This window comes from Daphnia carinata, chromosome 8, assembly GCF_022539665.2.
Source record: "Daphnia carinata strain CSIRO-1 chromosome 8, CSIRO_AGI_Dcar_HiC_V3, whole genome shotgun sequence".
In the NCBI taxonomy this organism is placed as follows: Eukaryota; Metazoa; Arthropoda; class Branchiopoda; order Diplostraca; family Daphniidae; genus Daphnia; species Daphnia carinata.
In genome coordinates this window covers 4,626,994-4,645,435 of record NC_081338.1, presented here as the reverse complement: position 1 = coordinate 4,645,435, position 18,442 = coordinate 4,626,994, and the positions used below count along the sequence as shown (strand labels likewise).

Below are 18,442 nucleotides of genomic sequence, written 5' to 3'. Positions count from 1 at the left end.
TTCCTCTTCTTTCACTTAAAAGACCGCGCTATCGTCGTCGGGATCGAAGCGCTTAACATTTAGAGTTGATAGTTCTTTAGGGGATATTCGGATTCGGTTTCGCATTTCAAGAATAATGATCAGTTTCACGAATCTCGGGCGCTGTGCGTTTTTTTTAAATCAAGCTGACTTTCACAACTTGGTCTTCGTCACCTAGGCCAACCCTTTGGCTCTTGCATTGAGCCAAACATTTGGCTTAGGCCAATGCTTTTGCGAAACCTCTTCTAGATTAGATTCGAAAGGTAAAAGTTATTATTTTGACTTTTATTATTTTACTTTTTAAAAGGTAAAATAATAACTCAAAAACCTTTCCAATCATTACCTTTTATCCATCAATCATATGTTTTTATGAATCTCTAGAAAATGCCGTCATTTCACAGCCAAATTTGTTTTCATTTGGTGAAATTTCGCATCCAATAATGTGCTGAAAGATTTCGTTACATAACGCTATGGGTAAATCGAAAATACGCATCTTTAGTATTTAAATTAACTATTAATTTTCGGGGATATTATAGTTCTGTTTAGTACCCATTATTCCCAATAAGTTAGATTATCTGGGGTTTCAAAATAATTAAAAAACAAACTAAAAGCTGCCATAATGGCGTATAAATTCCAGAATTTCGACTCAAAAGGCTTCCCTTTCGGTTATTTATCGTGATTGGAAAGCATAACTTTTCCGAAATAATGCAGATCGCTTAAGTAACTATGTATTCTATAAATCGGAATTAATTTATATTAATATCTTTATATGTAAATTCAGAACTTAATGGTTAAAATAGCATTTCAAATTCACGACCTTGAAGTCGTCCATTATTGCCGCCTGTCGATATTGCCTGTGAGCTACTTAACCAAAATTGGCCAATAGCAATAAAGTATAATGTCACCCCAGCAGGCGAATTTCAAATGTCAAAGCCGGTGTGTAAGCGATTTAGCCCAAGAAAAAAAAGCGCTTCGGCTAGAAGAGGCTTCGCAAAAGCATTGGCCTAAGCCAACTGTTTGGCTCAATGCAAAAGCCAAACGGTTGGCCTAGGTGACGCAGACCAAGTTGCATTTCCCGGTAACTTTCGCCACGAAGTTTACAAAGTAGGAGCTGGGTAACCGGCAGACGTTTTCCCGCACGTGATTCCAAAACAGACGTTGGTATTTGGCAAAAAAAAAACATTAAAAATTAAATAACTCGTTCGTCATCTACGATAGATGAAGACTATCTTTGTTTAACGTAACGCCATGGTGAATTAGCTTTAAACTGTTTGTGCTGTTTCATAATTTGTAAAGGGAAATCTAGAGCCTTCTTATCTCATGAGGGTCTGTTGCATGGCTGCTATTTTCCACCAACATGTTTAATTGAAACCAAAGCATTTGTAGTTACGAGTTATCTTGTCTCTTAAAGTCATGTTTGCATCATTGTTCTATTCTGTAGAAAATAATTTTCAATGTTAAACCAAGTGGCTGAGTCTAATGAGACTGAAGTGTATCTTGTTGTTTATGTTCCTTGTTTTTGTTCTGTGCCATTTTACTATACAAGTACTGAATTTTGCATACAGTACCAGGCTAACAATAACATGGAGATCATTTGCCATTGGGTTACCATATTTCACAGTAACTGGACTATCTCTTTCCAAACTACAAAAGGTATTTTTTTGATTTCAGCAATGGAAAACTATGATCATTTCTATTCTTGATGATTCTGAACTATGATTCAGAAGTCCCAATGGAGGTATCATTCTGGTTTTTTTTTTTTTGCCAACACAATGCTAACATCATGTTTCTATTGTCTCAAATTGTGATTCCTATCACTTGTGAAATAACGAGGCAATAGCCTTTGTGGTCTGACTTAGTGTCTCAAAAAGTACTTAAGTTGTTTTACGAGTTTTGCATCTGGATTTGCATATGTTCATTAGGACATAGGAGAAAAAACATAGTGTATCTCTGCAAAAACAACAACAAAATTTGAACTGTCATCAGCAATGTGGTATTTTAAAAATCAAAAACCATGTCTCTGTTAATTGTGGTTTTTCTGTTTCACATCTCTCAGATTGGCTCCGTTTCCTCCACGTCCGGATGATTACGTGATGACTCCATGTACCGAAAATGATTGGTGACCACCTTCCATTTTCTCCAGCAGGTAATGAAAAAGAACTATGAAAACAAGTTATACTTACCAGGTAGATAACCTGTTCATCATCCTGTTTTCTCCTTTAACTTCGGTAGAAACTATGCATAAGTAAAAAGGAAATTTACAGCACGCTAGTAGCGATCGAACCCTTTGGTGACGCAGGTGTTTCGAATATCGCTCGTAATGTAACATCTCCTAGAAAACTATTATCAACTCAATTGCACAGCAATGGAAATGTTCCGCCTTCCGGTCCGTCGACTGTCATTTTTTTCTCTCCTTGTCGGGGCAATATTTGGCTGCTTTCTCAATTCACTCGTACAGGAATCTGTCCAACAGTAAGTCTTTTTTAATTTTTCAGTATTTAATATTCCGTTATTATAAGAAATTCGAACAAATTTTAACGTTGTGCAGGCTGTTTTTAAATGACCATCTGGTCCCTGTAAGCGGAGTCGATCAAGAACCTGAGTCATCAGTTCAACAGGGAACAGAGACGTCTGAAAAAGATGTTACTGTCCGCGCAAGGGAGGAAGAAGACGTCAAAGGAAACAATGAAAAGGGTCTCTACGATAAAGTACGTGTGTTATGCTGGGTCATGACTTCACCGGCAAACCACGAAACAAAAGCATTGGCCGTGAAAGAGACGTGGGGTAAACGTTGCAATGTCCTACTGTTTATGAGTACAGAGGCTGGTGAGTAAAGGCCTTTATTTAAAAATTTTTAAAATCATCTTAATTATTATTCTTTTCGTATGCTTTCAGATACGAATCTACCTGCTGTTCAACTGGACTTAGAAGAAGGCCGGAACAGGTTATGGGGCAAAACACGCGAAGCCTTCCGCTATGCCTGGGATCGTTTTCAAGACGAAGTTGATTGGTTTTTCAAGGCTGACGATGACACGTGAGAAACTCAAAACTAGTCAGATTGTCATTGTATGTCGGACTAAAGGTGACTTTCCTCAATAGGTATGTCGTTGTTGAGAACCTACGTTATTTTCTCTCGGCTTTCAAAACGTCAGAGCCTTTCTGGTTTGGCCACAAGTATAAGACCAATGTAACGGCAGGGTTTTTCAGTGGAGACGCAGGTAATCTAGTTTTTTCAGCCAAGCGTCGCTTTCCATTTCATTTTTCATAGGAGAATAATTTATGGGGGTATTCTTTTTGTATTACTGCCTTTACAGGTTATGCTTTGAGTAAAGAAGCTACGAAGAGATTCGTCAAAGATGGGTAATCGAATTCCATTCCATTTTGAAATCTACTGCAGCATGAATTCGTGATTAATTTCAACCTTCTCGTTTAGTTATTTCAATCCACTTCTTTGTCGGAAAGATCCTGAAGGAGCGGAAGATGTCGAATTGGGTTCGTTCGAGTTCTGTCACACAATTTTCTAGTTTCACTAAACTGTTGTCATCCAATTTCTGCCTTCCAGGAAAATGTATGGAGAACTTAAACGTGTCCGCCATGGACACACGGGATTCGAAAGGAAGAGGAAGATTCTTTCCTTTTCAGCCTGATCGGTTCTACTTCTCCCGCAAGATTACCGATTACTGGTACTGGAAATTTATCTATTACCCTCCAATAATGGTAATCAAAACAGCATCATGATCAAATTCGAAACTTTAAAATTATTTTCTATTGTTATGCAAGGGATCTGACTGCTGTTCAGATAGCACCATATCATTTCATTACATCGACCCTAAACTGATGCGATTACTGGATTTCTTCTTTTATCAAATTCGCCCCTTTGGAATCGTTGACCAACGCCCAGCCACGCCCGAACCGCCTCCTGTAATAAATCTTACTGCAACTCCTTGGTTCGCACCCAATGACACCTTGATCATTGCTGGGATTCCAATGCCGAGGCAAACTACAACTGAAGGGACTATTGGCTTTGCTGAGGACGCACAGCAGACAATCAAGCAATCATCTGATTATTCCCGATATCAAATTAATTCTTCTGGAATGGTCGATCAACGACCCATTATGTTCAAGGTAGAAGAGCCAATTCGTACTTTGTTAACCACGAGAAGGACGAATATGGAACCATCGTTCATTACTAAGGCCATTGTGGATCAAGTGACGATGAAGGCAAGAACTAAACGCTTCGATCCCGACGAAGATAGTGCCGTCTTGGAAGTGAAAATAAGGACGACTTGCTTTCTCGACGTCGAAATTTTCCACGAATTATTACAACCAGGACTAGACAGCCTACAGAGGCAGCAAAGGTAAAATTTGCCCCTATAGAAACGATTAACAGTCCTGTAATTGTAGAAAAACAAGAGAGATCTGTCGACAATCCTATTAAAAAAGCTTTTCGAAAGAAATTTTTTGACTTTCAAGAATTATATTTAAAAGAGAAAAATAAGCTTGTAGAATTTTGAGATGCCTCTTTTTCGTCCTACAATTGCTTTAATATTTTGCCAAAACGTTCCCATCCCAGTGCGTTGTTATCTTAAATAGCACATTAAATAAAAGTTGTTTTCTAGGTATTAAATCCTAATGATTTGAAAGCAGTTTTATTAGGAATTTGTCATCGGTTTGGAAAGATCTGATGTTCTTGGATTTTTGTCACAAACTTTACTTCGACAAAATAAATATAGGATTATGTGTGTTGTCAATAAGAACGAAGTGTCTTTAGAAGATAGGTCATGGCGCAGTAAAATATTAAACATGCTACACGGGTTAATCCGGTGGATATCCAAAAATATGAAAATCGGCTGCATAAATGGTAAGAAGATCGTAGATCTGTTGTTGACTCAGCTGTTTTATCATCCGTCTCCACACAGATGGTGTTGTCTGGGGTGGATTTTGCTTGGCTTTAAATGGTGGAATGAGATCCGTTTCATTGAGTTTGTGCAACAAAAAACTGACATCTTGTTTGAGAGTTTCCACCTTCCCAATCAAGTTGTATTCGATGGAACAAGGAAGGCAGAGATCGTTCGCAGGTAGCCAATGCAAATCCATCCATTTCTTGTTCAGCTTCCACTCGTCTACGACGTAGTCCACGAATTCCACAAATGTGACATCGTCACCTTTTTCCAAAGAAATTTTGGTTGGTTTCTGACGGTATTTGCGAATAATTTCTGTTCCAACTCTCCGTTGATATGCAGTGCCGTCAATAGTGCGTCCGAACTTGTTCTCGTAGGCGGAGACCAATCTTTCAAATGGATGTCGTACAAAGATAAACTTCGTGTAATTGGCTACCCCATTTTTTGAAATCATTGCTGATTCGAAAACGTCCAATTTGCGCATTTCATTTTCTTCATGCACTTTCAGTTTCGGTATTGATCGCAGATCGGCAATGTTAAAATTACCCGACAAGACAAGCATAAGTTCCTTCAAATTAGTAGTGGCAGCCTGGGATCGAACTAGTGTCATAAATTAACTTTTTAAAAATCAAATCTCAGTATTTATTACCTTTGGAACATCGCAGTACATCACACGGTGCCGATCTTCGATTATGAACCTTGCCGGAAGTGGACTCGTTTTCGACTCCATTTTCAGCTCTCTACATTTTTGTTGCAACAAATTCTTTCTTTCCAATTGGATTTTTTCCATCATCACTTCTGTGGGAAGGTTTTCTAGACAAGCTATTAGAAAAAAAAACACATTTACTTACTCGAGCTGGGGACACTAATTACTACTTATAATAACAAACCATTTGATATCGAGTGATTCAAGAAGACTATGTAAAAAACGATGCACACAACAACGGTGAGGAAGCGTTTACATGCACAGCGATTGCCACGTAAACCGAACATTCTTAGTTGAGTTATCGGAGCCAACTGAATGATTCTTTTGCTTTGTCCAACTTTGCATCTACCACATACATGTCTTTATCAGTTGTCTGTTGCTGGCAACAACAGCTTTGATACCTCAAAACAAGTGTTCACTGTTTAGAATTGCGTAAGGCAAGGTGTCTATTTCGTTGACCTTGATGGTGTCATTGTCTTCGGCAACATTTGAAAGCTTCGGGGGAGATTTGGAAGCCCAAACTTAACGATTTTAATAAGAGCCCCTGTTCCTGTTTGTTGTTTCCCACTTCTTCACTGCTAATTCAAAAATATGATAATGCGATCATTTCCTGAGGGCTGATTCTCTAAAAAACTAGTTTTGTTGCTACCAATCCGACAATTGTGCTTTTTCGTCTGCCGATCAATGATATCTACGAATTTCTCAACAGCATGGCGGTCGATCAGCTTACACGAGGACGAGACAAACAAGGTGAAATCAAAATTTTTCTTCGTCGTTAATTGAAGATTATGTCAGTATGACAAACAACAAAGCTTTCTACAACTCAATATCATTCCACATTAGCACAACTTCTGTATCATCAAGCATTCGTTCATCTAACTCGATGGAAAAATTGATGTGGAAAACAGTTTGCTGTGGACTTCTTACTGACGATTGTTGGAAAACAAACAGCTTGTTGAGTTCTTTTGTTCGTCTCAAAATTAACCAAACATTGTAAGTCAAAGTTTTCTTAAGCTTTTCAGTTTTTTTTAGTAAATATCTGTTGCGAAGAAAGGTAGCCTGTAATTTAAAACTATTTGAGGTGATTGAAATTAGTAAGTTCATTTTATACAATGGTATTTGCATCCCCACTGCAGAGGCTTATGACTTAACATTTAAATAGTTCATAATTTCTTTCATTTTAATGTAATTTGGCGTCCACGTCGTGTCTTTCCCGCCTTAAATCATTTTCTGGTAAGGTTCGCCACCTAGGTGGTGTTTACGAAGTAGGAGCTGAGTAACCGGCAGACGTTTTCTCGCACGTGATTCCAAAACAGACGTTGGTATTTGGCAAAAAAAAAACATTAAAAATTAAATAACTCGTTCGTCATCTACGATAGATGAAGACTATCTTTGTTTAACGTAACGCCATGGTGAATAAGCTTTAAACTATTTGTGCTGTTTCATAATTTGTAAAGGGAAATCTAGAGCCTTCTTATCTCATGCGGGTCTGTTGCATGGCTGCTATTTTCCACCAAGGTGTTTAATTGAAACAAAAGCATTTGTAATTGCGAGTTATCTTATCTCCTAGAGTCATGTTTGCACCATTGTTCTATATTCATAGAAAATAATTTTCAATCTTAAACCAAGTGGCTGGGTGTAATGAGACCAAAGTGTATCCCGTTGTTTACGTTCCTTGTTTTTGTTCTGTGCCATTTTACTATACAGGTGCTGAATTTTGCATACAGTACCAGGCCAACTTTAACATGGGGATCATTTGCCATTAGGTTACCATATTTCAAAGTAACTGGACTATCTCTTTCCAAACCACAAAAGGTCTTTATTTGATTTCAGCAATGGAAAACTATGTCCAACATAAGCACCCTCTTCTTTTGACACAGGTGGTTATCATATCATTAACCGTGGGTGTTGGTTTGGTGACTTTACTCTCACGTTACTTGAGAAGGAGAAAAAGGATACGCCCCACCCAACCCTCTAGACTAGATGCAGCCACATTAAATCGCAGACTGCGTTCTGGATTCAGAAGTCCCAATGGAGGTATAAATCTGATTTTTTTCACACAATTCTACTGTATTGATAACATGTGGTTTTGTTTTATTCGGATTTTCTATTTCCGTGCTCGGTAGACTTCCTCTCGGAATTTCAAAGCACCAGCCCTGTTCCCCAAAGAATACATCGAACGAGATCTGCATCGGTAAACAGTGACCGCTACTCTGTCTCTGAAGGGGCCGACGCCAAATCAACCCCTCAGCTCCTAGGAACAATGGGTAAGTCTGAAACCAATTCTTGAATCACGAAACATTTCACCATCCTTTTCAACGTATGGGGATCAATGTTCTAGTGCATGGATAAGACTAAGCAATTATTGATTCTGGCATACATCCAGACCAGAAAAAGCTCTCCCCCCCTTTTTTTTTTTTTTTTATTCACCCACTTTTCTGACTGGACACGATTGTCGGCTGAGCCATTCCACATGAAGGAACACTGTCTGTTCTTGGAGCCCAAAAAGTCTAGGCCATATTTCAACAACACATGACTTGTTTACGCTCCTTCCTCCCACCGTTCTTGACTTTTTTTTGTGTGTGCCTTTTGGTTCATTCCTTTTTCATCTCTGGCGTCGGTATCTCCGCGTTAGAACACAGATTTCCTTTTATTTTTTGTACGAGGTTAGCATCGATCGTTTGTAAGAAATCGATGGAATTGCGTAGGAAGGGGACCAGTTATGGAACAAAATAGAAAGAAAAGCAGAAATTTTATCGATCCTGGAGTAAATGGATCTGTTCAATGGAGGACTGGCGATGATGGTGATGAGCTTCCGGCCACCTCCTCCGTCCCCAGGAGGGAGGACGTGTGCGTGGCTTTTTCCGCTAACTGATAGACGCTACAGTATGGTTCCGGCCACACACACACACACACAAAAAAAAAGACTTTTATTTTTCTTCCTCCGCATCAGTGTATTTATTTATTTATTTATTTTTGTTCTTTTTTTTTTTTTTTTATTTCTGTACATTAGCAAATGATTTTCAAATTTTAAAGGGTTAGGTCTCTCTCTCAGTTCTTTTCTATACATACGTATGCATAAATGTGGGTCATATTCATCAATTAATTTTTTTTAAAAAGAACAACAAACAAAATTTGCAAGCAAAAAAAAAATGAAGAATCATAATGGGAATTTTTAACCGCGCAAAAATCCATCCGTCTGGACAAACGCTTTTTTAAACAGATCTATTGGCACAGGTCTTCTTTTTAAATTAATGTTGCACACATTTTCCCTTTTTTGTTTTTGCCCTGATGTTGGACTTGCACTACAATATCTGAGAGGGGGGGAGGTCTGGGGGGGAGCTGAGATTTTAGACACATCTACAGTGCGATCACAGGTTTTGTTTTGTTTTTAAAAAAAGAATCTCCCCCCCTTTTTTTTCTTTTCTTACTGGTACGTGTTAGGTAGGACAGGACTGAACACTAAATTAAAAGGTGGTGAACCGGATACTATTCTCTTTTTCCCATCATCTTTCTTCATCGGCCGATAAAGATAATAAGCGATACAAGAAAGCTAGTGCATAACGCGAAGGGTGTCGATAACGTCTGGCCGTTGCTGGACACGTTGCGGCTCTTCAATTCTAACGTTTCTTTCGTCTGCTTGAGACTGGGCGGCGATGTGACAGATGAGCTTGGCTGCGTTTGCGTTGTCGATTGGCTTTGCGCTGTCGTTGATGTTGTCGGTAAACTCGTCGTCGATGAGGTCGTCGTGCTGGGCACTAGCGACCCGTTGCTCAAATAGTAGACGTCGCCGTAGTGCAGCTGGATGTCCTCCAGGATCGTTTGTCTCGATTGACCTTCGATCTGCCTCCGACCTACGTACTGGTCCGAATAGGTGCTGCTCAAACGGGCGCTGAACGGAGCGTCGAACGTGACCCGCCGAGCCGTTAGCGAGACGTTAACGGCCGTTCCCGGCTCTAGCCGATGCGAGACATCCATCAGCTGCGGGAATGATCCCGAGATGGTTTGATCGCCCCATCGGAAGTGGACAGTGCCGCCGCTAGTGTCTGCGCCCAGATGAACGCTGGCCGGCAATCCTTTAATCATTCCGCGAACGTGGCTCAGATAGGCCGAATGGGTCACGACGTACGACAAGGTGGACGCTACGTTCGTCTCTTCGATGACGGGTCCATCTTCCGTCATGTTGTCCAAAATGGTGTGAGCAAGACGGACGTCCTCTTGGCTCTGAATTTTGCGCCTGTTGCGTACCACTTGGATGGGTCCCAGTTCGTAGTCGATGGCCTCCATTTCCAGCAGGATTTCACCTTCGCTCGACTCGACAACTTGATCTTGGGCGTGGTCGATGGTGAAGATGCGTCCGCGCTGGACAGTCGGGTCGAGATGTCCCAGCCTGTAGCCGTCGGCCGTCTTGACGCGACCGACGTATTGTTCGCCCACTTGGACGGCTCCGACGAAGGACATTTGCGAGCGGTCCCATTTGGTCCACACAAGTCGGCCGGCTTGCTGGACGTTGACGAGTACCTCGAATTTATCTCGGATGATGATGCGGCCGTAGTAGACGATCCTGCAGCTGCTGGATTCTTCTTCGTCCGTGGCACCGATCTCCAGCCGTCCGACGTGCTGGAATCGACACACGTACGTTCCGTGGCCGCCTTCGACGGCGTCTTCTGGCATCCTGCCCGCTGTTACGGCCACCCAATGCAGCGTGCTCGATGTCAGTGGCTGTCCCGATTTCGATTTGATTAGAACTCCGTTATTGGCGGCGGCCACGCCCAGCAACAACGCCACCAGAGCGATTGATACTCCACCCGCCCGTTTCATCTGTTTATAATATATATTTATTTTATTTTTTTCGAAAAAGGACAAAAGAATTTTATCAGTTTCGTTTGTTTCTTTAAACTGCGGATTGCAGTTCGACGTCCTTTGAAAAATATTCGTATTTAGCCAAGCGAATGGTGGGGGCTCGTTTTGTTTATTGTGAGGCTCTTTTCTTTTTTTTTTACTATGCGTCTAGCATAACCGAAATACTGTTGCAACTTTACTAGACCCTTTTTGTGTGTTTGTTGTTGCAATCTCAGCTCGGTCTTGCCTTTCTTCAGAATTCTTTATTGTTTTCTTTCGGAGACAGACAATTCCAATGGCTGTCTGTCTTTGGTTGTTGTTCTTTTTTGTTGTTAGTCTACGATAAGAAAACGACTATAGACAAACAAATCCTTTCTTTTTTTTTTTTTTGCGGGGACATTGTGACATGGCAACCTTGTCACGCGATTTGTTTTTTTTTTCCAACTGAAAGAAAAACGGAAATCTTAATGGACGATCTCCACCCCCGTTTAAGGCTTTTTTCTTTAGGAACATGTTTCTCATTTTATTTGTCTATTTATATATTTCTCGGGAATTTTTGCGACGTGAAACGTGGCCCCTTCAATAGGAGACACATTTTATGAGGGCACATTGTTATCCGCATTCCTCCTTCTCTCTTTTGTGTATTCCCCCATTATTTCTTTTCTATCCGCGTCGGATCGATGGCATCGGTGTTGGTTAACGAGCTCGGCTATCATCGCTCTCGTACTGTAGCCTAATCCTGCCGATATATATCGATTACTATATATATTTTTTTCATTCATTTTCGTCTTCTGAGAATTAAGAGTTGACCATCGAGATCTATCTAAGAGGGCCCTCTCTGATTTCTTGTAGAAATTAAAGTGCGTGTCCATTTTTCGCACGTTTTTTTGAACGGGGACATGTGGATGCACACTATCAGCGCGTCATTTCTTAAAGAAGTTAGGTGCGATTTTTCGGGAAGGGCGGGGAGAAACGTTTGCACGAACACCTTAATTTAAAAAAAATATTTGATGACTATGTAAAGAGGCAACGGTGAGCTGGCGAGAACTTTCTGTTTGTTCGGATGCGTCGTCACGCACTTGTGTGTCAAAAATTTATGTTTTATTCAAATCGTATTGTTATTATTTGGCGTTTCTACCTCCGTGTGGATTGCATGACGTCATAGACGCTTCATGGAACAGGAGAGAAAGTGTTTAAAGTACGAGTGGCTTTTTCTTTTTTGGACTGTCTTGGACGGAGGGGGGTACGTAGCGTCGGCTTTTAATGTTCATTGGAGCGCAAACGTGAAATAGAAAGAGAGGAAGTGGTGTAGGAGAGTTGCGGATGTAATATGCCCTCCCCTTTTTAACTGGGCTCCTTCTTTCCGAGCACGGCCGACTGTGAGAAAGAAAGCGAGGGCGCAGCTGGCGATGGGAAACACGGGCCGTCGGAATGACCCACACCGAAAATGTTATTACACCCCCACCACGACCACCGAATTGGAAAGAAAAAAAAAATGTTGAGTTCTCCATTTCTATGGGCAGACGCGATTGGAAAAAAAATTCATTTTTTAAGAATTCGCTAGACGTGCGCTGATTTACTTGATATGCTAGGACCATTTCGTGAATTCATAACGGGTTTCTGGCGGATCGACTTTATTTTTACGACGTGATTTCGTTGGGGCTGGATAATATTCAACCAGTTCGCTTCCTGGAGCGTGTCTTATAGTTTCTGTTGCTTTTTTGAAAAATAATAGCGGGATAAAATGTCGTGACTAGCCGATTATCTTCGATTCTCAGTCGAAACTAACTGAGATTGAAGGGGCAGGAAGTCTCTAAGAGAAAATGTCTTGAAGGGGGGGGGGGGAGTCAACGAATCGTAGATGACTGGACACAGAGGAATGATTAGGCTGTTCTCCGGTGTCATTATGAACGCTACACCAACTTTTCCCGCTTTTGTTTCTTAACATCCAGTTGTGGTTTTCTGTCGCCGTTCCATCGTCTTGCGTGTCTCTCTTTTTTTTTTTTTTTTTTCGCCTCTGCGCGTTTTTGACGGGATTTATCAACATTGTCTTTTTTAAAGTCATTTTTAAAAGTGGGAAAAAAAAATTCCAGGAAATAAATAAAGCTGACATTTTGTTTGCCTATTGCCGAGAGATCAAATATTGACGCGAGCCGTGACGTCAACGGGGGGGGGCCGCCTCATGCGAAATATATTGCCTGTCTGCTAATTAAATGGAGAGTACGGCCCGATCTCTCTCCCTTTTTTTGGGGGGGGGGGAGGGAATTGATCAAATAGAACAACCGGTGTGATCTTCTCGCTTTCGTCCAACGGGTCCCGCCTTGGAAGTTCTAGTCGATTTGACGCGAACTGAAAAGCAAAACGAAAACTTACGTTGATTTTCTGTTTTGAAACGAGCCAATCCGAGAGCTTTCAATCGATTGCGTTCTAATCCGTTTGAATATTTTAATTGAAACACAGCGAGCGCAATTGTAGCCGAGTTGACACACTTTTCGTGAACGAAATTGCACGATTTCCAAAATTTCACTCAATTTCTCCGCGATGTACAGGGAGGGAAAGAAAAAACAAAACACGTACGACAACATAAAATAAAAAAAGAGACCAGTCGGTAGGACGGATCGCCTGCAACTGAAGCGACGGTGGTCCGCGTAGAGGAACCTGATCGCCCAGCAGAGACAATGGTCGTATCGACACTAGCGCCACCGCTACGAGCGTTGCGCCTTTTCCGTTCTGATTCACGAGCTGACGTCAAAACAGCAATTTGACAAACTACTAGCGAACATTGTATTGGGTGTTCCATTTCAGATGCGGAGTTAGTAAAAAAATAAAAAATAAATAAATAAAAAAAAAACAACATTCCAAACCATAGCGCACGATCGATAGTCTTCTAGATGTTACGCAATAACAAGCGATTTTGGAAGTTGTACAAAAAACAGGAATAAGAAATAAGGGACGCCTATCCTTCGACCAAACAAATAAAACAAAAAATCATTTTGTTTTAGCATTTCCACGTGTTTCGGCATGAGCTCATGTAGAACCACAGAACTTGTTCCGGAAGGTCTCCAGCGTGACTCACCTGACTGGGGAACAACTTTTTTTTTTTTTATTATCATCAAGTCCGCCGGCTTATTGATAAAAAATAACAGCATTATTAGTTTCTTTTTTTTTTTTTCTTTTTACGACCTAATTAAAAGTGTGGTCTCAGTTGCAATAGCGACCGCTTAAAGAGTACGACACTTGTCGTTTGTTATTCTTTGTGCTTAGACCGTACACGGTCCAGTTCACGAATAGTCCCGAGGCGAGAGGAAAAACAGAATGTTTTTTTCATTGGCCATTTCCTCCCCGTTGTTGGGTTTCAATCAGTCGCATTTCCGCTTTTGGAACAAAACACAATATCTTTAGCTTTTTTTTTTTTTTTTAAACTTGCAATTTCGAAAGCGCAAAAATTATATCGCAATTCGCCGCCATTGTTTTATTTCCACTGTGACAATTCTAGAGGTAATTAAAGATCACTTGTGTCGTCATCTGAAAAAAAGAAAAGGGAAGGAAATGACGTCATAACACGCCCGTACGTTTTTAACGGGTTTTCTTCTTAATGAGGTACGGCCCCTCTTTGTCGTGAGTGTCTCTAACATGAATCGATGAACCAGACTCGCGTTTTTTTTCAAAGTCCAAGTGAGGCAAGTCAGGAGCTATTGTGTTAAATCCGATGTGATAGCGTTAGGGCGTTGGCCAACTCTTTTAAATTTAAGAAGAAAAAAAAAAACGCAATAAAGAAAAAAGGTTTTTATTGTCATGCGGAAAAGTTATTTTTCGTGCCGACGCATTCATTCGATAATGAAGTCGGAATAGACCAACAAGTAGGGGAAAGTTATGCGCTGCAATTTACGATGATGAATTCGCTTGTTCACGAAGGCCAACTCACGCTCCTGTTTCCCCTTAGAGACGCTCCGCGCACACACTAAAAGGCGTTTCTCATTTGTTTTTCTTTACGCGGTTTTGTTGCTGATTGCAATCAACACCTTGAAGTTTGAAATTTTTCGCGCGAATTTCAATTCATTTTAAAACCTTCTACTTTGGAGTTGTCGATTCTCTTGTCCTTCTTTACATTTATGGCCGTCTGCCCTCCACTCGAAAACGGTTGAAGTGGAAAACAAAAGAAAGAGGACGTCCCGTGGCGAAGGAACCGGTTCAACCGCCTTGGTTGAACAAGAAAAACTGGCGATATACATAAAAACATTCCCAAATGAATCGTCACTAGTTTAACAGATGCAAATGCAGTCGCTTAAACAGGGCGCTCTTTTTGTTTTGTTCGGGGGGGCCCTATCCGTATGTTCCATTCGAACCGTACGCATTCGAAGGGAGAAACTGGTTTTGTTGTAGTCATTACAAGGCTACCGCTGGTTTGTTCCAGATTTCTGCTTCACAAAGCGTTGATAATCATGGAGAAAAAAAAATATATTCATCTGAAAACTAAGATGGAATAAATATTCAAACGATTGCTCCGAATTCGATTCGGTTCTTTCCCCTTTCTCTTCCCGCTGTCACACCGTGAAAAATGAACGAGGGCGAAAGACCAAAAACTCATTTTAAACCCAAATCATTTCGAGTGTCCAAGTTTAAAGAAAAACAAAAAAAAAAAACAATAGCAACACAAATGGCCAGAAGCCAAAATGATTGTTTTAACTCTACCCGGATGATGATGATCTTTAATTCTCTTCTTTCACTCTTCACCCGTACACGTTTTTTTGTTTGTTTTTTTAGCGTGCACCTATTTTCTTATTTCATTTACTCCACTTCTTTTTAATTATAGCGATGCTCTATTCTTTTAACTCGTACAACCGTCTCTCCCTTTAGCCTGCAGGCAAGTTTGAAAACTCCCGCCGGCTACTTTTAAAGAAGAATAAAAAAAAAAAAAAAAATAAGAAACGTGTGGCTGTTTCCTACTCATCATCCGCCGTTTGGTGCGTTCGAGTCGTGACGGCTCACCATCACGACAAGCGATGATGAAAAGAGTATGTCATCCGTAGCGTTCAGATGACCTCATTGTCATCCCGACGTTGAGTGGTGTAGGAGAGAGAGAAAAGGGTAGGCAAGAAGAAAATTGTTTGGCTCCGACGTGTGTACACAAAAGAGATGCAATCGGATCTCCCCACTCATTTGGCCACTTTAGAAAACGGGCCAAAAAGAGCTGACCAGCAACTCGTGCTCTCCCTGTCGGAGGCGTCATTCAATCCTTGGCCGGACCTCTCATATTCCTGGAGCTTTTTTTTTTTTTTTTTTTAAATTCTTGTGTTGAATTAAGGTTTTCATTTATTGTTTGAAAAAAAAAAAAGAAAGTTTAAATGCGCAGCAGTTGCGATGATTCTTCTCTTTTATATTTTGAAACAATTCAAATGTTTCCCTCCATTGTTTAGACGATCGTGTTTCACCTCTTTTTAAATTCCCTCCCGCTTGAATCCACCCAGTTTTATAATTATTGTTGATGTGGTGTCTGCCCTGTGCTGGCCCGAAGCCGATTACGATGCTTGTACACCTGTCGTCTGGCCAGGAAATGAGGGGCTTGAAAAAAAATTTCATTTTTATGACGTTTAAAAAAAAAAGAAAAAAGGGGGAAGTGAAGAATAATGGAATTTAATTTTTCTTTAAAAAAAAAAAATTTTAAGTAATAATAATAATAGTAATAAGCCGTTGATAAGATCAGGGTTGACATGTTGTGTCAGCAGTGGCGCCCTCTTGTTGACGTTCCGACTCGAAAAAAGGAAGAGATACGATCATTTTTTTTTTTTTTTTTTTTAGTCTACAACAGGCCGACATGAACGTGTGGCTTATCATCGTCATTCAATCTACAACTTGGAAAAAAGAAATGATCGATGTCTTCTTCAAATTTTTAAATCCGCACGAGTGTTGTGTGTGTGGAATGTTTGCGTGTTCTACTTGGATGCAAGTTGTTGACTAAATGAAATATTTATTATTATTCGCTAGGGGTCGAATCACTAGAGACGGCCATTAATTACTGGGAAGATGCGCTGGCCGCTTATCAGTCGAACAGCACAGGCGCCGCTCTGCTGACGGCCGAAGAGGTCGAATTCTGCCGCAGTTTGGAACGCGTTCTCAAGGTGAAGAACATGTTTGATGTTTTCAATTCATTTTTTGAAAGAAAAAAAAATGAAAACAAACAAAGACTTTTCTTTAAAAATCTTTTTCAGGCCGCTTACGTACTTCAAGATGAGACGGAGCACCTTTTCCTTCACGAACACTCAGTATTGTTCCAAACGGAAAGCGCAACGAACGTGGGCTACGCTTCCGGCTCTCACACGCTGTACTCGCGCACGTCTTACAGTTTCACGTCGGCCGATTCGTTCGTGTCGGCGGTGAGCGACGAAGTGGCCGATTTGGAAGATTTCGCCGACCTGCCCGTCGATGATAGTCTGCCCAGCTTGTACCAAGGCTCGATGAAGCAGCTGGACGAGAGCGGAATACCCTGCCGAGTGCTGCGCACCGAACTGACGGGCTGTCAGAGCGACATCGAATACCTGTGCAAATTGCATTGCATCCGGCTGGCCTGTCAGGGCGTGTTCCACTTGGCCGGGGCCGACCAGTGGTTCATCTCCGCCGGCCGTTCCTTGTTGACCGAGTTGCTGATGCTGGCCGATAAGGATCCTCGCGACGTCCTTGAAGCATACGACGCCATGATGGTTTTCGTCCAAGATACAGAGCAACGATTCAAACTAGCAGCCGAGATGGAACACAGAGGTGTCAAGGCTGTCACCTTCTATGATGTCGTGTTGGATTTCATCTTAATGGATGCTTTCGAAGATTTGACGGCTCCTCCATCTTCCGTTTTGGCTGTTATCAATAACAGATGGCTTAGCAATGGATTTAAAGAAGGCGTAATTGCATTAAAAAGATTGCACTTAAAAATAAAAAAAAAGATTGTCAATGAATTTCGTTTTTCCCATTGATTGATTTCCGAAAGCATAGGCCTTGGCGACAGCAGTTTGGAGTGTTTTGAAGGCCAAACGGCGGAAGCTGCTCTACCAGGATGGCTTCATTTCACACTTTTACGGTATCATGGAACACTTGAGCCCCGTTTTAGCTTGGGGCTTCTTAGGACCGGATTCCGATCTGAAGAAAGCCTGTTTCATTTTCAAAGTAAAATGTCTTTTTATGATATAATCATTGACATGGTAATCTGTACGCATCAGTCTAAATTGTTTTCTATCGATCGTTGCCCGCAGAATCACGTTGAAGGATACCTGCGCGATATTTTTGATTTCGAACGTGTTCGCTACTTGACTGTTGAGGAAATGGCCGAAGATGTTTGGGCGCTTGCTAAAGAACGTCGAGAGGCCATCACTCGGCAAATGCCACGCAGGTGACCATACCCAGCGGACAACTGCCGAGCTTATCGGGGCCGAATGAATCGGTCAGCAATTAAAGCTTTTTAAATAGAAACCTTTGACGCTGTCTCATAAAAAAGAAACGTAGTGGTGTGGAACTCGACCGCAAATGAATCGCGTATTTTCAGAAAAATATAGTCATCGGCCAATCGAATTTTGAAATTGTTTTCGCTTATTGTTTTATATAGTTGCCGATAGATGGCGTTGGGTCTCGACTCTTTTTTTTTTTCTCTAAAAGGAGGAAAAGCATAATTGGAAAGGGAAATGGTTAAGTAATAACAATAATAACGCAGCGGTGGGTAGAACATGGACACGGCCTCTCTTTGATTGACACATGAAATTACCTTAAAAGTTTTCTTTTTCTCTTGTTTTATCGTACGACTCGAATCATGGCCGAGACCAAATGATGGATGACCATGTCTCCAGGACATTTGTTTCGCTACGATGGAATCTGAAAAGGGGAACTAAAATAACAAAATGTAATCCTAGAGGCTGTAGGACAGACTATGTTTATTTCATTTCTTTTTTCATAATAAAAACATAATTATTAAGAAGAAAATGTAGAGTTTCTA

At 41.0% G+C, this 18,442-nt stretch overlaps 4 protein-coding genes across 4 annotated transcripts; 2 read left to right on the top strand and 2 right to left on the bottom strand.

Annotated features, from left to right (window-relative positions):
• Positions 1-1,106: 1,106 nt before the first annotated feature.
• LOC130703999 (glycoprotein-N-acetylgalactosamine 3-beta-galactosyltransferase 1-like) lies at positions 1,107-4,608 on the top strand. The gene is made up of 10 exons (XM_057525469.2): positions 1,107-1,671; positions 2,075-2,164; positions 2,251-2,490; positions 2,567-2,844; positions 2,914-3,052; positions 3,118-3,236; positions 3,333-3,378; positions 3,452-3,510; positions 3,581-3,735; positions 3,799-4,608. The coding sequence occupies exons 3-10, from the start codon at positions 2,384-2,386 to the stop codon at positions 4,378-4,380; spliced, it is 1,485 nt and encodes a 494-aa protein (XP_057381452.1). The 5' UTR covers positions 1,107-1,671; positions 2,075-2,164; positions 2,251-2,383; the 3' UTR covers positions 4,381-4,608.
• Positions 4,609-4,666: 58 nt separating this feature from the next.
• Positions 4,667-5,734, bottom strand: LOC130704008 (carbohydrate sulfotransferase 11-like). Its single transcript, XM_057525479.2, has 2 exons — positions 5,569-5,734; positions 4,667-5,508 (listed from the first exon to the last, which is right to left on the bottom strand). Exons 1-2 carry the CDS (start codon positions 5,710-5,712, stop codon positions 4,834-4,836), a joined length of 819 nt encoding a protein of 272 aa, XP_057381462.2. The 5' UTR covers positions 5,713-5,734; the 3' UTR covers positions 4,667-4,833.
• A 1,167-nt stretch (positions 5,735-6,901) lies between these two features.
• Positions 6,902-18,000, top strand: LOC130704019 (mitoguardin-like). The gene is made up of 8 exons (XM_057525492.2): positions 6,902-7,037; positions 7,333-7,440; positions 7,506-7,662; positions 7,752-7,892; positions 16,453-16,586; positions 16,677-17,360; positions 17,452-17,622; positions 17,709-18,000. Exons 1-8 carry the CDS (start codon positions 7,035-7,037, stop codon positions 17,847-17,849), a joined length of 1,539 nt encoding a protein of 512 aa, XP_057381475.1. The 5' UTR covers positions 6,902-7,034; the 3' UTR covers positions 17,850-18,000.
• LOC130704001 (protein unzipped-like) lies at positions 8,572-13,063 on the bottom strand. The gene is made up of 2 exons (XM_057525471.2): positions 12,841-13,063; positions 8,572-10,446 (listed from the first exon to the last, which is right to left on the bottom strand). The coding sequence occupies exon 2, from the start codon at positions 10,444-10,446 to the stop codon at positions 9,142-9,144; it is 1,305 nt and encodes a 434-aa protein (XP_057381454.1). The 5' UTR covers positions 12,841-13,063; the 3' UTR covers positions 8,572-9,141.
• Positions 18,001-18,442: the final 442 nt, after the last annotated feature.